Source organism: Brassica napus, chromosome A7 (genome assembly GCF_020379485.1).
Source record: "Brassica napus cultivar Da-Ae chromosome A7, Da-Ae, whole genome shotgun sequence".
Lineage (NCBI taxonomy): Eukaryota > Viridiplantae > Streptophyta > Magnoliopsida > Brassicales > Brassicaceae > Brassica > Brassica napus.
Window position 1 is genome coordinate 18,732,610 of NC_063440.1, and position 25,753 is coordinate 18,758,362.

Consider the following 25,753-nt stretch of genomic DNA (forward strand, 5'->3'; position numbering starts at 1 on the left):
AAAAAAAAGAAGATACATAACTTTTGGGTAATCTTTTTATTATTTTTAAAAGCAAGCTGTGATGACAGCTTTCAATTTTATAATGGATGAATGTATTTGGTCTCATGCTTTATTTTGAAAATTGAGTATTTTTTAAAAAAAATTCCACAGGAAAGCAACGTCCAACACACAATTCATAAGGTAAATTGATTAAATATATAAAACGACCAAATATAAATAATTACAAAAATAACAATATAGTGAATATTTTAATTTTATTTATTTATCAAATTTTATAACTGATACGAAGATAATAAATAAAAAATAATTTAAATAAAAAGTCATTCTTAACAATACATGTACATTTCTATTAAATCTTAACGGTCAAGTTAATTATTTTTGTTGTATATTAAATTAAAGTTATTCTTTCGAATTAAAATACAATTATCTTGAATGTAAATAAGTAAAATCGATTTTAGTTATCTTTTGAATGAATCAATTTTTAATTACATTGAGTCCCGATTATTATTTTAGTTTGGTAAATATTTAATTTGCTATATCCTGTTTTAAGAAAAATCTGAAAATAAAAACTAAAATGGTATCAATTTAGCTTTTATCATTTGACAATCATAATTTTAATTTTAATGTTAACTTTTGAATTAATTATTTATTATAAGTTACTTATAACATTAAAATAATTAGATGCATATTTGTCATAGTGGTAGTTGTTTTAGTTCTGTAAATGTGTAATTTGTTGTATTTATTTTTAATTAATAAAATATAAATTAAATTGATATCGGTTTAGACAAAATTAGCTTTGATCAATGAACAATCATAATTTTTAATTTTAATTTTCGAGTTTATTATTTATTTAAAGTTAGTCATAATATTAAAAATATGTTTGGATGCGTATTTGTCATGTTTAAGCAGCTGTAATAAATATTTTATTTTTCTTTTAAATATCAAAATACTCTAGTCTATCGGTTGATAACGGTTAGTCACAATATTTAAAAAATAATGGGATAAGATTATCGATCAAATAATCAAATATTATCGATTTGTATTATTTAAAGTTTTGTTACTAAACAATTTTTTGAGATCATATATATATATATATATATATATATATATTATATTTTAGTTTTATAGATATTTTCATTTTTTTGTGTTTATCTTTTTTAGAAAACATTATAATGAAGAAATAAAATAAAATCAAAGTTTGATTTTAAATAAAAATACAAAATCTTAAAAATGTTATTATCTATGATATTTTTAATTCAAGGTTATCATTTTTATTGAAAATTTTAAAGGTTAATGTGAACATGACAACTTAGAAAATTGATTTGTCAAATAATATTATATTTTTTTTACTGAATTATATATTTTTTTTACTAATTTGGCTCAGATAAAAGGGACTCTAGTCCCTATGGTTGTTTATTTTTTTGGGACATTGCCATTTTAATTTGAATTAATACTGTTTTAGCACTCAATTTTATTATAAAATATGGTATTTATTAATATTTAGTTAACAAATAACAATTTGATATTTTCTTAAAAAAAATAAATCTCTAAATCTAACCTAAATCTCTCAGTAGTGTTTTTTTCTTTCCCTAACAAACTCTCGATGATTTCCCTTTTCAAACTAATTTTTGTTTTGCTTCCGACTCCATCTCCGACTAGTTATCTTCGACAAGTGTCTTTTTCTTTTCTTCTCTCTACTCTGGCTTCTTCGGTTACCTTTGTAACCTCCATTGCTGCTGCTGCATTTCATCCGCAAGTACCCACTGCAATGTAAGAAGTTACTAAAACAGCTCTTCTTGGACTAACCAAGGTATCATGATTGTCTAAACCCTAGACTCCCTATAATATAATCTTCACTTATCATGATGGTAGTTCACTAACTGGTCCACTCTTCTTTTTAAGGCACTTGCTGCTGAGATGGCACCGGACACAAGAGTGAACGTTGTAGCTCCTGGTGTTGTGCCACCAACACACTTTGCCTCTTTCATTACCCAAAACTCTGAAGTGGTTAGTATGTTAAAGAAACAGTCGTGTTTGTGATCAAATAATGTATAGTTTTTCTTCTGATCTATGATTGTTGTTAGCGGAGAAACTTTAGTGGTCGCCGGAGGAATGCCCTCCAGGCTCTGAATCAAAACCTCCCACTTGTAACATAATTCATATATCAATACAAGGTTTGTTACTGTTGTATGATCATGTGATGTGGGATATACTGAATAATCCAAGGTTTAGATGAATCATAAAAATGCACTGATTTGATCAACAAAACCATAAGATATATATAAACAAAAAAAAAAGAAGACAAATTGATCAAAACCTCCTTGTGGCTTTTCTCACTTTCCTTTTTCTCTCCCCTTTTTTCTATATTAAAACCTAGGCGTGTTACATAAAAGGATCATCAAAGTTCAATTTAAACCCCAAATTTCAAATATCTAGAGAGAGAAGTTTCAAGCCAAGACTTCTTTAATCTTCTTCTTCTGATCCTCAGTGAGAGAAAAAGGGAACAAAACCTCGAAAGTGACAAAGAGGTTGCCTTTCTTTGTGCTGAAGTGAAGTGGCATTCCTTCTCCTTTGAACTTCTTCACTTCCTTGGGCTTTGTAATTCCCTGTTACCACACACAGACCATATTCATTCAACCCAAAATAACCATTAGATGATCAATATAGAGTGTTTTGTGTTGTAGTGCTAGTGTTACCTTGGAACTGATGTCAACTTCGTGGTCATCCAAGTGTTTGAATGATTTCTCAAAACCAACTAGCGCCTCAACCTGACATGTGTTTTATTTTAAAAAGAAAATCAGTAAATGAATAAGTTGTTAATTCATGACGTAGAGATACAAAGATGTAAGTGGAATATCTATGTACCAGTGTAATGTTGACGGTCATGTGTAGATCGTTGCCATCTCTCCGGAAACGGGCATGTGGTGCAGTTTTGATTCGGAACTGTCAAATGTACAATAATGGTTATGTTTCTGATCTTGAAGCCACATGAAATGAAGGATTAGGGAAACTTAGGGAAGAGGCTAACCTTAAGATCACCAGGTTCACCATCTAGAATAGGTTCACCATCTTCGTAAAAAGACACTTCCTGAAAGGCGAGATCGATAAGCTCTCAGTGAGTTTTAGAGCTACAATGATGTGTAGTTTAGCGTAGAGTTTGGAGGCTTACTTCTCCGTCTTTCATTCCTTTTTCGATATCAACTGTGACAAAGTATCCTTCCCGTTCGAACTTAACATTTGGGCATTTGTCACAGACCTGACAGGAACCAGATATGTTTTCAGACAGGTGGGCTTGATATTGGACTCAATAGAATGGATTGAGAAGGCTTGAATAGATCTGCCTTACCTGCTCTGTCATCTGTTGGAACATTCCAGGACCAATTTGCCTGTGATAAACCTCATCCCTGCAGTTGCACTTTCTCTTTCCAGGAGCTGGTTTTATAGCATTCTTCTCCCTCCATACCTGATAAATCACCGTGGGACATCCTCATTTAGAAACCAAAAGTTAAGGCAATTCATATCATATTTGTCTAAGAACCGAGTTACTCTAACCAAAGTATCTTTTAAACGAAAAGTATGACACTATGAAATCATATTCACTGATTAAGTTATGAAGCCCAAGCAGCTTAGCATACCTTCATAGAGTCTCCCATGTACAAATCTTCAAGAGTGGCCTCAAGTTCGACAATGACGTCATCACCCTTGACAACCTTCTCTTCTTCCTCCATCGAACCACCACCACCAAAGAACCTAATAGGCACATTTTAACCCCAAAGTTGAAACAAAAACAAAATTTAGGAACTATCGCACTACATCAGAGACCCAGACGTTACGAAATTCATTGGTATCTATCCACTATCCATACAAAGAAATCACTTTACTTCTACCCAAATATGATATGGTATCCACTAAGATTCTCTATCCATACAAAATCTCTCTCATGCAACTGTGTTCCTAAACCCAAACGCAGGTGCTCGAAGGAAACCTTAGCCACTATTATGTTTTCTATTATTCACAGAATGTGATCTGATAACCGCAAATCTTGTACAACTAGTTAGAACCTAAAGAGATACCATAACGATTCTTCCGATAAAAGAGGAAACAAGAACCAACGTCAACACCATTAGTCTTTATTCCATTGATCCCTCCAATGCTTAGACATGTAGAGACTCTGAAAATCTAAAAGGACAGAAACTTACTGGCTAAAGATGTCCTGCATGTTCATGCCTCCTCCTCCACCACCACGCCCACCATTAGCAGCATGCTGTTTAAGACCTTCTTCACCATACTTGTTATAAATCTCCCTCTTCTCCTCATCCGACAGCACTTCATAAGCTGTTACATCATCAACTCAGACACCATTCAATCAATTTCAAAACGACATACACGGTAATCTACCGTTGTTGATGTCAGCGAATTTGCGAGTGGCTTCGTCGTTTCCCGGATTCTTATCGGGATGATACTTCAAAGCGAGTTTCCTGTAAGCTCTCTTGATCTGTTCGTCAGAAGCACCTTTAGGCACTTGCAGCACATCGTAATAGCTCTTCCTGAAATTTCACAAACACGCATTATGACATATTCACACAGACGAATACACACATCCGCATTTCGGAAAGATGTGCTTTACCCAGCAATGACGCAGACGGCGTAAGAGAGTGCGAACAAGACGATACATAGCTCTGACCACCGAATCGCCATTGGAAACGGAAATCAGAAGAGGATCCTACTCTACTCTCCCAAGGCCTTTCAACCCTTACGGTTACACCAATCTGAGATTCCAAAACTCGAATCGGTCACTTCCCTCTTTCTCGGAAGGAAGGATTCCAAAACACATTTTAGAATTCGAACACCCAGTGACGAGATTACGTGTACATTGCAATGCTTAACCAATCAGGACTAAGTCTCTCACAAATCTAACCAATTAATATCAGTCACGTGGATAAATGACCGCAGACTCGCTGCCTCATTTACGTTCAAGATGGCCTATAACTCCACCTAAAATGTGTCCATTTTGTTTACTTTAATGGGCTTGGTTAAAAGGCCCATATACGGAAGACCTAGTGAATAATAATATTTTATTCTAGAACAAAATATAGATTACAGATGACACCATTGGTTTACGGAATAGAAAGTTCCCACACATAAACAGTGAGGCAGATCAGACCATCGCAGCTGAGCGATCCAGTGCATGTTGTAGATTGATTGATGTGACTCATCCGACGTCACTGGTTGCAACTTGTGTGTTTGTGCCCTAATAATTATTCCATTCATTTTTTTTAATATAGATAATGTTTTAGAATGCGTATTTTATTCAAGATTAATTTTAACTTTATTTAAAATTGTTTAACTAATTAGATTTTTACAGTATTTTTATAAGTGATTAACTGATTTAAAAATTATATTTTAAAAATGTTTTTTTAAATGTAATTTTTTTAATACACAAAGACCATCTCCAATATATTTTCTTATTTTTTCCTCTAAAATAGAAAAACTCTATAGAGATGAGTTTGTTTCCAATGTATTCATCTATTTATTCTTCTAAAAAGGAATATTTTTAATATATTCTTTTTTAATTTTACAAATAGTACATTTTATTTGTGAAAGTTGAAAACCAATCTAATTTAATTTAACATTCATAAAATTATGGTATTATTTACATTGAATCTTTTTATAGAAACTATTATGTAAATAAAAGTATGATTATATATTTATATAAACGGTACATTTTCACTAAAAGATATTTATTTTGGTTCTAATTGTTAAAGTAGAAAGTTAAAAAATCATTTTGTGAATAAAAAAATATGTCTCTATTATAAAAGAATGCTTTTACCTATAAAAAATATAGAGGTGAAATATAGTAGGGTTGAAGTGATTTTACTTCTAAATGCTATAATAGAGGCAAATATAGAGGTGGATTGGAGATGTTATAATTCAAAACATTACTTATTATAAAATGGATGGAGTATATGGTTTCTCTGATTTAATCCCATTATCTCCGCTCTTCTTTTTGGAGAAAAAATGTAAATACTATGATATGACATGGGACTGACGATCCTCTTTTTTTTAGCAACAGATTTTAAAAAGATCTCCTGTGAAAACTCTTTAAAAAGCATTAAAGTCCCATGACAAGACTGTCTTTTGAGTAATTTGGCCCAAGTTGTTACCCTCATTGGAGTCTTATGGAGAAGAGAAAAAGAAGTGAGATTCTTACTTTTCATATATATGAGTGGGTCATGTTAAGTACGGACCTCCTCTGTTCTTAATACTCTTCTCTTACAACACAACTAGGACAACCCACATGGCCCTTTTTCTAATCTCACAAAAGTAATCAGAGAAGTTACATATAGGTTTTGAGTGGGGAATGTATAATTAGTGGATGGTATATATGTGTATATTATCCACTAAATTTTCCTCATTCAACAAATTTTTGTGTAATTTAATCAGATAAAAGATGATAGCTCTCGTAGTAGCAGTTGTGTATAAGACTATAAGCGAGTGTACTAGATGCAGCACTGGGTCCAAAATACAGACAAGCTCATGTGGGTTGAATTGTATATTTTAGATATAGATAAGACAGCTAAATATGTTTTGTTGATGTGCGGCGTAGATTTTCTTAGGTCGCTATACGTGCACGTAATCGCATTTAATATTTGATGTTTTTCAACTACAACTGTTGCCGCAGCCGGGCATCAGAGAAAAACACTGTTACATATTCGTAACTCGTTATAAATTGTCTTTCAACTAAAAATCATTATTAGTATTAGCTATGGAATTTCTGCAAACATGGGTTGTGTAGCAAAACCGAAAGCCATTAAAATAAAATCGATAGCTACATATAGGAATGAGATTAGTTTTGCATATCTACACAAATCTGATCAACCATAGAACAGTGTGTATTCCATTTGGATTTAGTTCTCAAACTCCAGATTGATTTGACACATATTAGTTTGGATTAACATACATCTCTTTCATCTTCTTTTTGTTGCTTCTATAATCAATTTGGATTTGATTTTGATTAATCAAATCAAGTAAAGACGCAATTTGGAGTTTTTAGTTTGGCTACAATGGTAATGAAAACGAAATATCACATAGGAACAATAAGAGCATGAATTCCAAAAAGAAGAAAAAACAACTAAAAGTATGATATGTATATGTCGTGTTAACCAAGCGAGTGTGATAATAAAAAACCTCATACATTACTCACGGTAGGTAGGCTTCTTGTCATCAAGAGGTATGCATATTACTCAATTTAATCAAGTCTAAAAGATAATATCCAAAACAAAAATCCAAAGAACAAGTAGAAATATTAATCATAAAAGCATATGTTATTTAGCTAAAGGCCAAATAGATAAGACTTGAAAGATACAGTTTCAATCACCAAATTTTAATAAGACAAACCACAAATGGGTCATCACGAAGATGATGAAGATGCTCTCTTAACTCTACACACACATTACTCCAAAAAACAACTCACTCATGGCCCCGATCCGATTTTTTTATTTCTCTTCCGCAGATCTCACAGAGTACTTACAAAAAATAATTTCTCTCTCTCTCTCCCATATAACAAACCAAAAACCCCACCACCATTGTTGGTTCTTAACCTTAACTTCTTAAGAATAAATAAAAAATGACACAAAACTATTACAACACCACTGTAAAATTTTAGATTCTGAAATCATTCCCAAGAACTACAGAAAATCAATATCTAACAACAGAGAGTTAGAGTGATCATCTTACATATACTATTTATAACTTAAGGATTTACTGAATCCATGATCTATACATAAACATTTGCTTAACAATAATAATTGATCTATAACACAACACGAACTTTAACCGGATGAAACCGGGTTTAAGCTTCGGGCTAAACCGTTCAAGGCACTGTAACCTTTGGAACTAAACGCTAAACAACCGAAGAGTCCATGCCTGTACGGCAAGTAAGTCCTCTTCTTCATCTCCTCCGCTTGAGCTCTGTTCGTAGTGTAATGCAGCTCGTGAGCCGACGGCTGCAACCCTCGCCGTTTCGTTATTCCGTTTGTCGGTTTCCCCGTGACCGGAGCCTTTTTCGCCGCCGGTGGTGGTTGATTCTGTTTCTGCTTCTTGGCTGCGTCCTCTGACTTGAGTTTCTTGTCTTTGAGATTGGAAGGAGAGAACGAGATGCTGGACCAGAACTTCTCCTTGCCGTTTCCTCTTCCTTCGCTTTTGCTTCGGTGAAGCAGATCCTTGAGGAAGATCCACTTCTTCGAGTTTCTTCCGTAAGACGACGAACGAGAAGAAGAAGCAGAACAAGACGGCGTCGTTTCAGCTGACGTCACGTTTTCATTAATCTTAGCTTCGTAATCTTCTTGTAGCTTCCGTATACACTCCCCGGCGAGTCCTTTTCCCTCTTCCTCTTCATTCCATTGAAACGCTGCGTTTCGGAGCGGAGAGAGGGATCTTGCTTTCCGGTGAACAGATCTGCTTCTCAGCTTCAGATCCCTCCCGCGCCTACCGTCTCGTTTCGCGTCATCTTCTTCCTCGGTTTCCAGATCTAGAAGCGGCGTTAAGACCTGAGGCCTCTGGAGATGGGAAGAGAGCTTCATCGGCTTGATCTGGCCGTTGGAGAAGAGCTCCTCCGCGGAGGTCATCGGCACGCCGCCTAGAGGACCGCTGCTGGAAGACAACCGAGAGGAGAAATCAAACTCGAAGTCGCCGGAAGGAGACGACGAATCGAGCTTCGGATTCGCCGACGGAGCAGCGGAGGACAAGAAGAAATGATGCATCGGACTCGACGGCGCGCTGAAGAAATAACCCGGCGGTGGATTACGTCCGGGACTTGACGGAGCGCTGACGAAGGGAGTGGAGCAAGCTGAGCCTGAGCCAAGGTCGTCGCTGAAACGCGGCGTTTCTGGCTCGCCGTGGCCAAAGCTCTCGATAACAACCATTGTACTATAGGAGGGATCAGAGAGTAGATCGATTGTGAGTGTTGGCTTGTTTCTCAAGGAAAGAGAGAGGAAGAGAGAGCGCGAGGAACGAGGTGAGGGAGCAGATTATGCAGCGTATGTATGTATGTATGTATGAATCCTGCTTTTTATTCTTTGTATTTATTGACGTTTTAAAAATTAAATTTATATTGCGATTCTCAAAAACTTTTTTTCTTTTTTAATTGTTAATATTCGTATGCTGTTTTCCTATAAAGAAAAGTGAATTACAACGTACTCGATCTTTAGCGCACAAATTTAAATTTTATTTAATCATCTGACATGTCGTTTGCATGAATAAAAAGGTAATCAACCAGGATAAAATTTTTAAAAGTTCTAACGTAATTAATTTGATCATGTAGGTAATGCCATGGTTGTTGCTTAAGATTCCGCAGGCTGACGCTGATCTAATAGAATAAAGAAAAATAATCTATGGATGTTATGCTATTTACAATGCCATTTACTAGCTTGCCCATAACCATATATCTTAGTTTCTCTTGATATCCTTGATTTATTGTTTTAGGAAATAGCATTTTATGTTTTACATAATAACTAGGATAAGACCCGCGCCTTGCGCGGGATGAGAGTTTGATTTGAATTTTATTATATATCACATATTTTAGATATTTTTCATAAAATCAATGGATAAAACATATAAAATGTGTTGTGTAATATGTTAAACACATGTAAAAATTGAAAAATCAAAGTAGTAGATCGTAATTTGGATAGTGTGTTTATAGTAAAACACATTGAAAAAATCTGAACTATAATTAAATATTGTATAAAATTTATCATTTTTACAAAATACATGTTGGGCTACTTTGTATTGTGTGATTTTCCTGATTTTTTGTTTTATTATTAGAATTTAAAAAGATTCAATTTTCTCAAAAAATATGAATTATATGTAACAATATGGACATAAAATAATTGATAAAACAAAGATTTACTCTTTCTGTTTTATAAAGAATGTTATTTTAGTTTTTTTTTTGTTTCAAAAAAGTGTCTTTCTATATTTTCAATGTACTTTTCATATTATACTTTCTAACCTTTTAAATGACCAATAAATATTTAGTTAAATCATTTTTATTTAAACAATTGTATAATAACTAAGAGTAGATTAGTATATTTTTTGTTATTTTTTTAATCCAAGTGAAATGTGAATAAACGATACTTATTTTGAAACGAAAGGAGTATATCATAATAACCCAAAACACATACGATATGGCCCAGTTAAGATCCATAAACAAAAATGCATTAATACTATCATCAAATATGGAAACGATAACTTTGGTGTTTTTGTTCATATCTGGCAGATCTGGTTCTCTGGGACTGCAATTCTATGTATGTATGCTAACTGGTTGAAAGCACATGTGTAAATTTATAAAAGGTTATGGTGTCAAATATTACTGTATCGCCAATTAAGGAAACAATATTCACGATTAGGCAATATATGGAAAGTGAGAGCAAATACGCATGCGCAAAAATGGTTTAAAAATTAATCATGATCCACACACTCTCGTAATCAAATATAAGATTTATAGTTGAAAAACAATAAGGTAGAAGAATTCAAGAGAAGTTATTAAATTTTGAGATTCCATTGTTATTGGTTTATGGATTTTTAAAATTTAATTAGAATCCATTGTTATTGGGATGATGACTTTTAAATTCCACTCAAAATCTTTTGTTATTGGAAAAGTTTAGTTTCATTGATTTTAAGATTCTATTAAAATCTACTGTTATTGGGATGTAAATTCTCTTTGTTTTAACTCATAAGACTAAACTTTGAGAATATCATCTATACTCATAAGATTTTTGAAATCTATGCAATAAAATACACTCGCATACAAAAACACACAAAATTGAACAATGAAATAATACAAATCACAACTTTAACATAAAAGTAGAAAGCAAATATTAAAAATTTAATAAATGTAAAAAAAAATTAAAATAGTTTTAAAAAGTATTTTCGAATTCAAAAAGAATTAAAAAATACAATTTGAAAAAAAAATCGAAAGCTTTTATATAAAAAGTTCAAACTTAAAACCATATATTTTAAAAATTATAAAAAATAACTTTTATTTATATATCTATATATTAAAAGGTACAATGACATTTTGTCTTTTTAATAATTGAAATGATTCTTTTTTCTTTTCTCCTATTATACCATTAATTTTTTACCAGTTAATAACAATCAATAGAATCTTATACACGAGTAATGAAAATCTATGTAAGAATATTGGATAAAATTTGTCAAATCTAGTTAACTTGTAAAATCTTCTCAACTATTGAAATCATCAAATTCCATTAAAATTCATGTCCCAATAACCCCTCCTAAATATTTCTAATGCATTAATATTAAAAAAATGAGTATTTTATACGCATAAACAATTTATGGATATCGTTAGTCCATTATTTGAGTAAATTCTCCAGGGAAGTTAGAGTTTATAGTGATGCAATTGTACCATGAACGTAGTTAAAAAACTAAAAAAATTACATATGATGGGCTTTGTTGTTACTGAACATATTTAGCAAATAATTACATTACCAAATATGGGTCTAAATTTGTTATAGTAGAGCCCAATATTGTAATAGATAACTCAAAAATCCTACTACATACGATGGACTTTTTGAAAATTGAACATATTCAGTCCATTTCTTTTATGAATTATGCAATAAATTAAATAATAACAAATTGACTCTCTCGGGACAAAAAAGGATTAGGGTTCTAACAAAATCAAGATATTTCACCAGAGGAACACAGGTGAGAAGACGTCTACGAACTACCGAGCATATTGTATTCTTATTATTTGTCCCTACCACCAATTCTTTCCGATTACTGATTCTTTTTTCTTTTCAATTGATCTCATTGAAAAAAAAAACAAATTTCCCCGACGATCCTCTGATTCATCTGCAAATCATTGTCCTCAAATGGCTTTGGGGAAGAGACGCGGTGGATTGGTGATTGCTGGCTGAATGATTCCAAAACTGATACGGATACAGGTATTACACTCAAACTTAGATTCAGATTTAGACTCCATATCGTATGTCCACATTAGACTGATATACTTATGTATCCACCAAAAAAATTTCAACTTTAATGAGGAAAACATAACGCAATAAAATTATAATTTCAAAATTTTTCATAAAAACACAAATTAATATAAAACCATCAATTTAGTCATGACTCTTTTAACCCGATTGGACAGTAATCCCTGGATTTTAAGTTGAAATCCAGAACAATATAGAATCAACTCAAGAAAATATAAATGATAAAGAGTAGAGGCTTCAAGAAAGATTAAATCATAAGAGTAGAGGTTTTACGAAAGATATGTGGTGGTTTAGGTTTCTGATGAATTGTGCTAACTCTGGCTTGGCTTATATATAGCTTAAAACCAGAGCACTGATCTCTGCGTATCTTTTGAAAAGATTAGCACAAATCATGTGAGTGATTTAACTTGTCAATCACTCTAATTAACGCCAAATCACAATACCATTTACCATATATATTGCCTTGACGATAAATCTAAGAAAGTATCCCAATCACTGGCGCAATCACAAAAATATGTTTGCCATATATGAAATACATGATGAGAACGAATCATTAACCATATTCAAGACTTTCTATATTATACTCGTCAATATCAATTGCCACTAACCCATACTAATTCCCCGATTACAACCAACAATCATTATAGAAAAAAGTACATTTAATAGTCAGAAATATATATATTGTCCAAAATATTTTAAATTAAGTCAATCTACACAAACCTATAATAAATTTCAACTTACGTTTTAACACCGTAAGTTGTAGTCAATTTAAAAAAACCTTTTGGTTTAATCACATTGCAAAAACGAATATGACCGGTTCATGCATACAAAAGAAATAACCGGTTCTTGAGTTATAATAAAAATACATGCTTTCGATCAAACTGTGGAAAGACCAAAATTGGCAGCAATATATTGGATGGACTCACTTACGATCTTAGATAGTGTGATATATTGGAATCTTCCGAAACTTTCTTGAATTTTTAGACTTATAAGTATCCTTTGGTTTAGTTACATTGGAATCTTCTGATACTTTCTTGCATTTTTGTGTTTAAATTCAAAATCTTATATTATATGGATTGTTTTTTTGAGTGTTGTGTTTCATAAGTGTGCAGATAACTGAAGAATCGAACATATATTGTTTCAGTATGATGGATCTATTGTGTTTCAGTACTGTCCAGGGTCCAGGGAGCAATGATCGTGTAACATAGTTTCTATTGTATTTTTGTTAAATGTTAAGCTAATGTAATTAAGGTAATATAATTTGAATGAACATTGGAGAACGACATTATTAAGGGTGGACTGTCAATGGCATTTGTTGTAAATTCTCTAGGGAAGAATGGGCAGTTAATTATAGGATTTTTAGTAATTAAACCCCTCAACTAAAGATGAATCGTAAAAAAAACCCTCAACTAAAAATCCTGTGAAATAAACCCTCAACTTTAGTTCCATTAACATATATTACCCTCCGTCTAAAAAACCGTGACGGAGGGTGACATATGTTAACGGTTTATAAGTTGAGGGTTTATAATGTTGAAAACTTAGTTGAGGGTTTTTTTTACGATTCAAAAATAGTTGAGGGGTTTTATCACTAAAAGTCATTAAAGGGTTTTTAAGTTATTTATTATCCATTTATACATTGTTTTAGATTGATTTGTAAGCCTTTAAAACTAATTTATATTTTTAGTATATTAATCTATTATAAAACTAATTTATACATCTTAAATTAATAATTTTCAACACGATTTACAACTTATTATAACTTCAAAATATTAAATTATTTGATATTTGGCAATAGTGATATAAAAAAAATTGTGTGTTTATATCGTCATTTTCAAATATCAAATAATTGAAAGTTTTTAAGTTATATTAAGTCTTAAGTAGTGTTGAGGATAATTCATCCATGAAGTCAATCTTTCTATTTGGAGTATGACATACTTTTTCTTATTTTCATTATTTTCGTCATCAGGCTCATACTTTCCTATTTTCCTATATTGTTCTTGATTTATTGTATTACTTTATGTTTCAAATATATTATTGATCAAGAAAATAAAAATATAATGTAGTTATTCAGAAATCAATGAGAATAAAAATAATCATGCATTATTTTGGAGGGGGAGAAGTATGAATCGGATGACAGAAATCATGAAAATAGGAAAAAGTGCGTCATACTCTAAATAGAAAGATTGACTTCATGGATGAATTATCTCGACATTACTTAAGACTTAATATAACTTAGAAACTATAAATTATTTCATATTTGACAATGACGATATAAACACACAAATTTTTTTATATCACTATTGCCAAATATCAAATAATTTAATATTTCAAAGTTATAATAAGTTGTAAGTAGTTTTAAAAATTATTAATTTAAGATGTATAAATTAATATACAAATATATTAATGTATTAAAATTTATAAATTAGTTTTAAAGGCTTATAAATCTTAAAACAATGTATAAATGATAATAAATAATTTAATAATATTTAATGACTTTTAGTGATAAAACCCCTCAACTAAAGATGAATCGTAAAAAAAACCCTCAACTAAAAATCCAGTGAAATAAACCCTCAACTTATAAACCGTTAACATTTGTTACCCTCCGTCACGGTTTTTTAGACGGAGGGTAACATATATTAACGGAACTAAAGTTGAGGGTTTATTTCACTGGATTTTTAGTTAAGGGTTTTTTTTACGATTCATCTTTAGTTGAGGGGTTTAATTACTAAAAACCCTTAATTATATAGGCTGAGAGTGAATATGGTGCTGCCACATAAGGATGGCATCCCTGTAAATAATTTACACTTTTAAGGTTATATTTTCAAAATGTTTCTTCATTAATAAGAAAGGGATGACCAACTCTATTTGAATTTCAAAAAGATGCTCTGATCTCCATAAATGAAATGAGAAAAATGCCATGATCGTGTATTTATGTCGAATCAGTTCATGATTTCAAGTTTTCACATATTTGAATTTAACCTTGCTCATGTACTTCTAGCTAAGGATGTTAAGATTAAAATAGTTTATTTGTCATAAGTAATGTTTTTTTTGGATCGAATCATAAGTAATGTTGCCTTTATCCTTCTAACCAGTTAGAAGTATTAATGAAAACATGTTTGACAAAAAGATTATTCACAAATATATATAGTTGTAATTTTTCAGAATATTTTTGTTTTTAGAGATGTAGAAATTTCTCTGGGCATTTTTTGTCGTTCAGATCTACATGTACATAAAAATATCATCACTTCTATACATCTATATATTTATTGAAATAAGATAATACCTGATTAATAAAATAAATAAAAAAAAATTAGCGGGACAAAAGTAAATAGGTAAGGCTGTTTAGGTGAAAAAAGAAAAGACATGGCTTCACGTGCTAAGCTATGATCGTGCGTAGAAGGTGCTTCGTCTCTAAACGTAAGGATCGAATGTAACTTAATGGGCCACATACATGCTCGTATGTAACTTAATAGGCCAGAGCAATCTAAGTAGTTATTGGGCTTAAGTAAGATGATATATAATCATGGGAGTTCTTAACCATCATTAACCCAAACTCTTAATTCGAGTTCTTAGTTTCGGCTAAAATACAGTTTTTAACTTTTCTTAAATTTTAACTAAGAACAATTAAGAACCGTCTATTAAAAGATATAAGAGCCGTCTCTTAACCGAAAAGTATTAAAAAAAACAAAAAAAAATATGTCAAATCATAAGTTAAGAACTCCGGCTAAGAGACCAGGTTAATCATGCCTTTAGGATGGAGTTCTTAGCGGAATATAAAAACTTGTTTCTTAACTCTTAACTTTTAACTAAAAACGATTAGAACCGGCTCTTAAAGATTTGATATGTTTTTATTAGCGGTATAATATAAGAGCATGATTAATGAGAGTTCTTAACCATCATTAACCCGAGTCTCTTAAATGGAGTTCTCAGTTTCGGCTAAGAGACGGTTCTTAGCTTTTCTTAGATTTTAACTAAAAAAAATTAAGAACAGTCTCTTAAATAAGAGATATAAGAGTCGTCTCTTAACTAAAAAGTGTTTTAAAAAAACAAAAAAACAAAAACGTGTCAAATCATAAATTAAGAACCCCAGCTAAGAGACCAGGGTTAATCATGCCCTTAGGATGGAGTTTTTAGCGGAATATAAGAACCTGTTTTTTAACTCATAACTTTTAACTAAAAACGATAAGAACGGCTCTTAAAGTTTTGACACGTTTTTGTTAGCGGTATAATATAAGAGCATGATTAATGGGAGTTCTTAACCATCGTTAACCCCAGTCTCTTAACTGGGGTTCTCATTTCGGCTAAGAGACGGTTCTTACCTTTTCTTAGTTTTTAACTAAGAAAAATTAAGAACCGTTTCTTAAATAAGAGATATAAGAACCGTCTCTTAGCTGAAAACAAAAACAAAAACGTGTCAAATCATAAATAAAAATCCCGACTAAAAGACCGGTGACCGAGGTTAATCATGCCATTAGAATGAAGTTCTTAGCGGAATATAAAAACATGTTTCTTAACTCTTTATTTTTAACTCAAAATGCTAAGAAATTCTTAGCGTTTTTAATTAAAAGTTAAAAGATATGTTTTTATATTCCGATAAAAACTCCTATTAATCACGCTCTTATACAGTGGTTTTACACACAATATTGCATGCTTACGTGTGCACATGCGTGTATATGAGAAGTTTCCACGTGAGGTGATTCGCACAACGAGGGAATATTTGGATTGATGAAATCACAGCTAGGTCAATATTGTTGGCTTTGTACGTTTATTTTTATAAGGCAAATGTTTCCCACAATAACAATATTAATGTACTGATATTTTTTTTGTTAAGTTAATGTACTGATGTTATGTAGCGCCATATAAAACATGCTACAATTGATTACTTGCACTTAAAATACTTTAACTTATGGAAAACGAACAAACATAAGAATTTAGAAAATTCTGCTTGCAAATAATACTCTACATTTATTTTCAAAAAAAAAAATAATACTCTACATTACATTACATAGTAACATATATACACGCGTGTATTACAATAAGCCTCTACATCGACGTAGTAATTAGAGCAGCTCCAACAATAGATCCTTCATTAGAGTTCTAAATAATTTTTTTAAGTAAAATTAATCAAATTAAACATTTTAGATACTTGTTTAATTTCAACCTCTCCAATGGTAGAACCTATGAAAGGTTCTAAATTTCAAAAATTGGAAAATTTGTAATAATAGATTACTTGCATCAGAAGGTATACTTAAAAAACTTATAATTATTGAATTACATAAAATGGAAATTAACTTGACATAAAAACATATAACATAAATTGAGAAAACATAAATAAAACTAAACGATTAATATTCATTTTGCGTACCAAATTTACGCCATATATGCTCAACCAAATCATTTTTCAATTGTTCATGTATGTTGCGGTCACGTAGTCGAGTTCGAATTGCCATCAAATTGGACGTATTTGAAGGCATATCTGTAGAATACCCGAAATCTACATGTGAACTTCGGTTTGATTCCGGTTGTGCGAATTGTGATAGATCAAATTGAGTGTGCCGATCTCGTTCGTCTTCCACTATCATATTGTGCAATATGATACATGCTCTCATAATCTTGCCGATTTTTGCCTTATCCCAAATAAGAGCTGGGTTTCTAACAATGGCAAATCGAGCTTGCAAGACTCCAAAAGCACGATCGACATCTTTACGGACAGATTCTTGTACCGTAGCAAATAAGGATGCCTTTGGAGTTTGGGAAAGTGAAATAGATTGGATAAAAGTTGACCAGTTCGGATAAATACCATCGGTCAGATAGTAAGCCAAATGATACTCGTGTCCGTTGACAAAGAAATTCACTTTTGGAGCTCGACCTTGTAATATATCATCAAAAACCGGTGACTTGTCAAGAACATTGATATCGTTTGAGGTACCTGGAGGTCCAAAAAATGCGTGCCATATCCAAAGATCTTGTGAAGCAACTGCCTCTAAAACGATTGAAGGTTTTCCAGATCCACGTGTATATTGTCCTTTCCAAGCGGTTGGACAATTCTTCCACTCCCAATGCATACAGTCGATGCTTCCTATCATCCCAGGAAATCCGCGAATCTCTCCAATATCGAGTAGTCGTTGGAGATCTTGTGGTGTCGGTTTTCTGAGATATTCATTTCCGAACAAAGTTATGATTGCTTCGACAAAATTTTCTAAGCATGAAATTGCAGTACTTTCACCAAGACGGAGGTATTCGTCAACCGCATCAGCCGCACAACCATATGCCATCATACGAATTGCTGCCGTGGCCTTCTGTAGTCCAGAGAGACCGAACCTTCCGGTAGCATCTCTTCTTCGTTGAATGAATGGAACTTCATCGGCGAGTCGAGTAACAATATGCATGAACAAGGATTTGTTCATTCTAAACCGGCGTCGAAATATCTGATTAGGATATGTTGCATTTTCACAAAAATAATCATTCCATAGGCAGTTGTGACCGTCTTCACGATCTCTGTCAATATAGGCTCGTTTTTTCTTTGACTTTGTTGCTTGTTGACGAACGGTTAGATTTTCGAATTCTTCATTGAAAGCTTGTTCCATACTTTCATTCAATGCTGAATCGAACGTTTCTTCGATTGTTTCCTCAAAAATATCATAGGAAGAAGATGCCATTTTTCTTAGTAAAGAGTATAAGAAGAAGAAGATGATATAGGGAATTCTTAGTAAAGAGTAGAAGAAGAAGATGATATAGAGAGAATTATCAGGTTTGTAATAAACTTTGTGCTATGCAATGTGAAATATATAGACAAAACTTGACGTGTATACTATAGAAATTGGTGGTGCATAATAAAATGGAATACAATTCTAAAAAGTTTACAAAATGCTAGAATATGGAATGGAGTATAATGAAAATGCTAGATAGAATATGGAAATTTAAAAAGTTTACAATTTGTGGTGCCAAATTAATTGGAATACAATTCTAAAGTAAGTTTACAAAATATCTCCTACTCTATTTGATTATTGTAACAAAGTTTATTATTGTAACAAAATTCTTGGACCGCAAGTTTACAATTGGATTATCCTAAAATATCTCCTACTCTATTTGATTGTAACAAAAGTTTATTATCTTTCTTTTTTTTCTGTCTAATGTTGCAGAGAGAAACGGTGACTTGTGAGCCATGGAAACTTAGAACAGTCCTTGGAGAGGTAACTTGTAGCTGCCATGCGATCTAATAAGAGAAAGCCCATAAGATTAGATTAGATAGCAACAGAAACAAACTGACTCCAAAAACAAAAACAGAAACAAACTGACACCAAAAACAAATACATAAACAAACTGACTCAACAAACTAACACCAAAGACTGAAACCAAAGACTGACTCTATCACTTAAGATAACATATCAATTATTAGTTTGTTCTTCAAAGCCACTTCAGTCTCACTAAGATGCTCTTTGTTAGCAAGGAGAGCCTCCAACATATGTTGCTTATTAAGCTTGTCCTTCATTTCAAAGTCTTGCTTCTTCAGTTCATGATCATGCTTCCTTATCTCCAACAGACCTTGCAACTTCTCCACAGTGTTGCTGCTGGTAGCTTCCATCTGTTTGGCACTCAGTTGCGCCTTCAACCTCGACTTTGCCTTCTTCACACCTTCAGGACGAGCCTCTTCTTCATCTACATGGCTCGACTTTGACTGGACATAAGCTTGAGAACCATCTTCAAACTTCCTTCTTTTTGACTTGCTGTTATCAGTCCCGAAAGTTGCCAGCCACTTCTGTTCATATTTTAGCTCCCTCCAGCAATGCTCCAGTGTGAACTTGGCACGGTAATCATGATGATAGATTTCATTAGCAAGCTTCATTACATCATTGTCATTCTGCCCGCTTGACTGCTGACTTGTTGCAGCACGTAAGGAGCCAACAAACTTGGAGACTTGGTCACTGATCTTGGACCACCTTTGCTTACAGTTGCCAACCTCTCTATCTGCCATACCAACAAGCTGAGGGCTTGCGTTGAAGTAAGCTCCGACTCTTTTCCAAAAGGAGCCAGCCTTTTGCTCATTCCCGGTGACCGGATCTTTGCTTGTGTTAAGCCAAGCACTTATGAGCACCACATCTTCCTTCCGTGACCACTTCTTTCTGCCTCTTCTGTCTTCAGTTGTCTCTTCAGCTTCAGTTGGATCATTAGTGAACTGGGAACTTAAAAAAGGAACTTCTGAAGATCCAAAAGCTACGTTTTGTGAGACAGGATCACACTGTTGGCTAGTTAAAAGATCCAGGAACCCGGAAGACTGAGTAAATGGATTTGGAGAATCCATTACTGCTTTCTGGTTGAGAAAGGAGAAGGAGAGAGTGAAGTAATGGAGAGAAAGAGATGAAGAAGGACGAGCCTCTATTGCTTTCATTTATAACCGGGTGAGTGTGTTTAAGTGTTTCAATTGGGTGGTGTTAGCAATAAAGACTTACCTAATCGAAGAACAACCAAGCATTGATCACATTAGGTTACTTAATTTGATAAGACAGTCCTAATTAAAGCTAACTACCAAGAAACTAGACTCTACCAAGCATTGATCACTTAAGTAAATTAAAGCTAACTACCAAGACCGTAAATGAATGCTAACTACCAGAAGATAAGGTGTGATCTGAAACAAACCTGATTTAGTTGCTTCAGACATTACTTTAAGTTATAATCGTCAGAAATGCTAGCTCTCCCATCTGCTGTTTCTTGTAGACCTCATGCGTTTCCTCAAACACAAAACAAGTGTGAAAACTTTTAATATATGAAACGGTAATATATATATATATATATAGACTACAATGATCACAAATCGTTATTATCAATATATACAAAACGCCCAATCTACCAGAACATATCCAACTCTTGTCATCTAAAAACTAAGCCAACTAATCAAAATTCCAATTAGATGATCACCTGAATCGAACCTAGAAACCTGACTCCAATTAGATGATCACATGATCTTCACCCCGATCCAGACGAGCTAACGCTTGAAACAGAACCCGATCCACACACCGATCCATATACCGATCTGTTCACCTGATCGTTAGAGAGCGATGGGAGGGGAACATGGTGAGATTTCTTCTCGTCGGAGAAACCAGAGGGTCCGGCGAATTCGTTGTTTGAAGGAGAAACGCACCTCCGCCGTACATGGCTGCCGGAGAGCTCCTCGGAGGGTTTAAATACGAAGGGATTCTCTGTAATCCCGGGTTCAACAGATCGAGAGAGACAAAGAGTTTTGGTGAAATCGCCGAAGTTCATAGAGCAAAGAGAGAGAGATTTTTCCGCGAAATCAGAAAGAGAGAGAGAGAGAACAATTGAGTTTAAAAAAAAAAAAAAAAAAAATCAGACAATGACACGTATTAGCATAGATGTGGTTCCAAAACATCTAAATTTAGAACTATATCTACCTAATTTTTCTCTTTTTGATTTAATTTTGGGCATTTAATTAGCTAGAACCATATCCTAAATTTCTCTTAGATACACCATTGGACCTGCTCTTAGTTGATGGAGAGGTTGTCACATGGGCCCATGGAAGTGTCGTCCCCCCCCCTCTCACACATCGCCATTATTGCAGTAGCAATCCACTCCCGCTAAACGCCATTGCGCTTATAAGTCTAAATAATTAATGTGGTAAGAGCATGATTATCCCATGAAACCCAATTGGGTTTCTTAATGATTATTTAATTATATAAATATACTTAAGTGGACTTAAGAACTCTAGTTAAAAAACTTTAATTTTGAGTGGTTTAATGGGAGTTTCTTAATTAAGAGTTCTTAAAAAAAATTTAAATTTTTTAGAAGAATTGAGGAAGATCACCTACTCAAGAAGAAGAAACATAAACAAGAAACCTTACTTGATCGTCCACATGCCAATGTCAATGCCATTCTTTGAAGAAAACCTCAATGCCACTCTTTTGGACCTGAAATACCAAGACAAGAACATGAGACAGAGAACACAAAAACAAGCATTATACAACAACAGAAACTCGTGACTTCTCTTGCTTTGCATAAACTTAAGTTTATTTGTCTCACATTTCACACAGAACAGATTACATAAACTTGAAACATACATTATGAAACTTGAAACATACATGGTGTTGGAAGATGAAGATGTTGTGTAAACCGAGTAACATAATAAAAGGTTACACAAATTTTCTTGGATCTGCCAATTAAGTTAATAAACCGATACCACACCACAAGCTTCATGATACAATAATGCCTATCCACATTGTTGAGTTCAACAACATCATGATCGATAAGTCTGTAATCATACCACACCACAAGCTTCACGATACAATAATGCAGGTGAACCAATCCCTCCACCTCAGATCACTAATACAGACAACTTCTAGAGATTTGATTGCGTTTTAATAATATACACACATAGAACAGAACGGGTCAACAAATTGAGAAATATAATAGCAGAGGAAACAAGCAAAAAATAAAACAAACCAGATATCAAACAAATGTAAATATTCACAGTCAACATATTTGACTTGAACCCAAGCTTTAGGGTCGATATTGTAACAAATACAGTCAAACTACTCAACCATTATTTCTACATGAATCAAAGGGCAACAATTAAGCACACTAATCCAGACAATAAAGGTGAGAAAGTTACATACTTACCAGAAGCTGATCTCCAAACTGAAGATCGTCAATTGAAACCAAGCTTTAGGGTCGGAGGAGACGCCATCAGTACCGAGAGATTCGTCAATTGGTGGTGGATTTTGATCCTTCTTCTGACGGCGTAGAGAGAGAAGATGGAGGAGACGCGGTGAGCACCGAGAAAGTTGAGGAGACAGAGGAGACGTCGATGACGGAGAACACAAGAACACGGAGAAGACGGAGGAGACGTCGATGACACAGTCCTCGTCTGTCGTCGGTTTGGATTCTTCTCCTCTGACGGAGATCGAGAAACCGTGAGAAAAGGAAAGGAAGAGACAAAAGAAAAAGAAAAAAAAAAACAAAAAAACGAGATGCTGACACGTGGTTATGAAACTCCCCTAAAAATCGGTTTCCAAAACTCCCCGTTAAGGATCGGTAATTCTCTTTTTCTTTTCTTTTGATTTAATTAAATCACAAAATTTGTTTAAAACCCCCACTTAGGACCTGCGATAATCATGGTCTAATGTGGTTTTTGTTAGAACCCAAGGAGCATATGATAACATTACTTCAAGATAATAATCGCCGATAGTTGACAAAATAAGGAATCAACGCTAGTTGACCAAAACAATCAACGATAACGCTGCTTCATTCATTACCCAGAGCATTCGTTGATATTTATAAGTTATAAATTATAACCGCATAGATGCGTTTAACTAATCACGTGCCTGCTGCTTCATACACACTTGTGCATTTAGGTCTTCCTAGTCATTAGTATTATAAATCTCATCTCTTTCTTAAATTCCTCATTCGTTCTCTCTCTCTCTGGAAACACAAATACACGAGCAAATATATTTACATAAAGATTAGGGTCTAGAGAAAGGGTGTATTGTGTAATGGAGATAAAAACGAAGAGGTACTGGCGGAGGTGGAGAGGATACGAGAAGCTTGATGGGTCATCAACGCCGGGTCGAAGGAGTGGAAAACAGGTCAAAATGGATCCGACCCGGAAGAAACGCTTTTGGAGGATCAAAATTATGCCAAAACTGAGGATTCTTAGAAGGGCGTCGCCCAAGAAGCTTCTGGTTTGGTTACGCGATTCTTATGTTAATATGATGATGCGGTTGGCGAACTCACGGGCCATCGGAACTTCTGGATACGGTGGATCCGGTTTCGGGCAGCGTCAGATGAAGGAGTATGATGAGAAAGTGCTTGTGGAGATTTACAAGTCCATACTGATGGCGCAGGCGCAGGGGAATCTCGTGCAACGCGACACAGCTAATAAGCTCCCTTCTGAACCAGCGGTTGTTCCTGTCTCTTCTGTCCTTATGTAATTAAAAAAAGTGAAAACAAATATCTGTTATCTTTTATAATAAAAGAGAATCAAAATTCTTGACTTGTTTGATATACTTTTCGAGATTGCTGATAGGAAAGTTGCTTTTGATATGTATCAAAATTACACAAAAAAAAAGAAAGAAATAAGTAGATGGTTGATTGTGGGCCAAACAGTTCTGTTTATTTAACGGGGTTTTACATTTATTTATCAAGTTTTGTTGAATCTATGCTTCTGAATAGTGTAAAAATTCGATGTTGTACCATGCATACCTTGTGTGTAAATCTTTATACGTATTAAATTGGTTCCTATAATTAGTTGACTATTTCGTGGAAGTTTGGTTGACCACTTTTGCTAAACGGAAGTGTTATTCTCGTATTTATGAACGAAAGCAGGCACGTAATTAGTATTCATATAGAAATTATTGGACCAAAATGGTCCCTGAAAATGGACCACCACCATGTTTAGTCAAATCTTAACTAGTTGGTGCTTCATAAAATTCAAGCCTACAATGGGCCTACAGGTTTAATATAGCTACTTCATCATTACTTTCCGGGTATCAAATAGCCTCCAATGGGCCTAAAGGTTTGGAAAACTGTAGGAGTCGTGGAGAACGAAAGATTGATTTTTATAGTAACGTAACAAAAGAAAACCTTATGGGCAGCGGTCCAATCATTAGAAGAGGCTGAACTGTGTACTATCTTATGGGCGCAGTAGAAAGTATGCAATCCTTAAGACTTGATAACATCATCTTTGAATCTTCCTTTACTCATGCGCGAAGCTGCTTATATTGTTGGGATGGTCAGGTATGTGCTCATGAATCCTCTCAAATTTCAAGCATCATCAACTCAAAGTTACAGCTAATAACGGTTTGGAATCTAGACTATGTTCTTCCTGCAAGAAACTCTATTGCATTGAAAATTTGCAGTGAGTGTGACCTCGGAACATCGATACCAATCTTATGTCGCAAGGAATGGACCTACTTGGCTTCAGCAATAGCAGGAGAGGCTTAGACACTGTTTCCATCCTGCTACTACTATCCACTCTACCTTAGGTTTTTACCTTCTAGTGGTTAACTCTGTTCTTGTCGCCTTGTTTGCTTGTTTTTTTTATCCCTACTGGATTTGCTTTGAACTTTTGTTGCGTTTGTCTTTGCATGGTGCTTGGTCACCAATACTGCACGTTGTGCTTTGGCTTTCCTTTTGGCCTTTTACTTTGAATGAAATTACTCACCGTTAAAAAAAACAAAAGAAAACCTATAGTTGCATGATAAAAAGTTTGTTTGATTTAAGTACGAAAGTACATAAGCTTAGGTTTGATGTTACAGTCGAACATCTACACACGTATATTTACTTGTATTTTCTCCTCGACGTCAATAAAATGTAGAATATTGCTAAATCCTAAACATTTAATTAGGTTAATTACTTATAGCATCTAAACATTTAATGAAAATTCCCACATGACCGTAAGTAATTTAGCCATCGTAGTGAGTAGTGACCCGAGTGTTAAGCGGATTTGATACGTACAGTGTCGGTCTGTAGTTTTGTGGCGCCTAAAACGCAATAGAAAGATTATACCCTTATAAAAATATTTTTTAAAATTTAGTGTTCTAAACTGAACAAAAATCTCAAAATGTTTTTTTTAATGCTGAAATTTTATCAAGAGAACCCTAATAGATTGATCTACCGTATGAAAAAATAATGATTATAAAACGTTCATATGAATTTAACATCAAGTTAGAATACCATTGGTTTCAGATTACACCAATTTGTCTTGTATCTGAGTCCAATTTCAGCTAAACTCT

The 25,753-nt window shown here is 33.6% G+C and overlaps 5 protein-coding genes and 1 long non-coding RNA gene across 8 annotated transcripts; 2 read left to right on the forward strand and 4 right to left on the reverse strand.

Annotated features, from left to right (window-relative positions):
• Nucleotides 1–2,217: 2,217 nt before the first annotated feature.
• Nucleotides 2,218–4,892, reverse strand: LOC106353316 (dnaJ protein ERDJ3B-like). 2 transcript variants are annotated; one of them, XM_013793058.3, is made up of 10 exons: nucleotides 4,628–4,891; nucleotides 4,399–4,547; nucleotides 4,200–4,335; nucleotides 3,636–3,750; nucleotides 3,347–3,463; nucleotides 3,170–3,256; nucleotides 3,029–3,088; nucleotides 2,866–2,943; nucleotides 2,697–2,768; nucleotides 2,218–2,606 (listed from the first exon to the last, which is right to left on the reverse strand). In XM_013793058.3, the coding sequence occupies exons 1-10, from the start codon at nucleotides 4,696–4,698 to the stop codon at nucleotides 2,448–2,450; spliced, it is 1,044 nt and encodes a 347-aa protein (XP_013648512.2). In that variant the 5' UTR covers nucleotides 4,699–4,891; the 3' UTR covers nucleotides 2,218–2,447. The 2 variants fall into 2 exon arrangements, with proteins under 2 accessions (XP_013648512.2, XP_013648515.2); XM_013793061.3 differs by lacking the exon at nucleotides 3,170–3,256 and having other exon boundaries at nucleotides 4,628–4,892.
• A 2,747-nt stretch (nucleotides 4,893–7,639) lies between these two features.
• LOC106353317 lies at nucleotides 7,640–9,192 on the reverse strand. The gene has a single exon (XM_013793062.3). The coding sequence runs from the start codon at nucleotides 8,922–8,924 to the stop codon at nucleotides 7,833–7,835; it is 1,092 nt and encodes a 363-aa protein (XP_013648516.1). The 5' UTR covers nucleotides 8,925–9,192; the 3' UTR covers nucleotides 7,640–7,832.
• Nucleotides 9,193–11,631: 2,439 nt separating this feature from the next.
• LOC106385068 lies at nucleotides 11,632–13,337 on the forward strand. Of its 2 annotated transcripts, none has more exons than XR_007314612.1 (2): nucleotides 11,632–11,960; nucleotides 13,121–13,337. It is a non-coding gene; the product is annotated as an uncharacterized LOC106385068 (long non-coding RNA). The 2 variants fall into 2 exon arrangements; XR_001277075.3 differs by having other exon boundaries at nucleotides 11,664–11,960; nucleotides 13,114–13,337.
• A 3,916-nt stretch (nucleotides 13,338–17,253) lies between these two features.
• Nucleotides 17,254–19,131, reverse strand: LOC125576227 (putative nuclease HARBI1). Its single transcript, XM_048735696.1, has one exon. The coding sequence runs from the start codon at nucleotides 18,665–18,667 to the stop codon at nucleotides 17,354–17,356; it is 1,314 nt and encodes a 437-aa protein (XP_048591653.1). The 5' UTR covers nucleotides 18,668–19,131; the 3' UTR covers nucleotides 17,254–17,353.
• Nucleotides 19,132–19,383: 252 nt separating this feature from the next.
• On the reverse strand, nucleotides 19,384–20,397 carry LOC125576166 (glutathione S-transferase T3-like). Its single transcript, XM_048735572.1, has one exon. It carries the CDS (start codon nucleotides 20,395–20,397, stop codon nucleotides 19,384–19,386), a length of 1,014 nt encoding a protein of 337 aa, XP_048591529.1.
• Nucleotides 20,398–23,219: 2,822 nt separating this feature from the next.
• Nucleotides 23,220–24,012, forward strand: BNAA07G19360D. The gene has a single exon (XM_013793063.3). It carries the CDS (start codon nucleotides 23,513–23,515, stop codon nucleotides 23,948–23,950), a length of 438 nt encoding a protein of 145 aa, XP_013648517.1. The 5' UTR covers nucleotides 23,220–23,512; the 3' UTR covers nucleotides 23,951–24,012.
• Nucleotides 24,013–25,753: the final 1,741 nt, after the last annotated feature.

Excerpts from the sequence above, each read along its gene's own strand:
- LOC106353316 (XM_013793058.3), bottom strand. The coding sequence starts at position 4,698 with ATGGCGATTCGGTGGTCAGAGCTATGTATCGTCTTGTTCGCACTCTCT. Across the intron at positions 4,336-4,398 it reads ATTCGCTGACATCAACAACG|CTTATGAAGTGCTGTCGGAT; the intron begins GTAGATTACCGT and ends ATGATGTAACAG. Across the intron at positions 3,751-4,199 it reads ATGCAGGACATCTTTAGCCA|GTTCTTTGGTGGTGGTGGTT; the intron begins GTAAGTTTCTGT and ends TGTGCCTATTAG.
- LOC106353317 (XM_013793062.3), bottom strand. The coding sequence starts at position 8,924 with ATGGTTGTTATCGAGAGCTTTGGCCACGGCGAGCCAGAAACGCCGCGT.
- LOC125576227 (XM_048735696.1), bottom strand. The coding sequence starts at position 18,667 with ATGGCATCTTCTTCCTATGATATTTTTGAGGAAACAATCGAAGAAACG.
- LOC125576166 (XM_048735572.1), bottom strand. The coding sequence starts at position 20,397 with ATGAAAGCAATAGAGGCTCGTCCTTCTTCATCTCTTTCTCTCCATTAC.
- BNAA07G19360D (XM_013793063.3), top strand. The coding sequence starts at position 23,513 with ATGGAGATAAAAACGAAGAGGTACTGGCGGAGGTGGAGAGGATACGAG.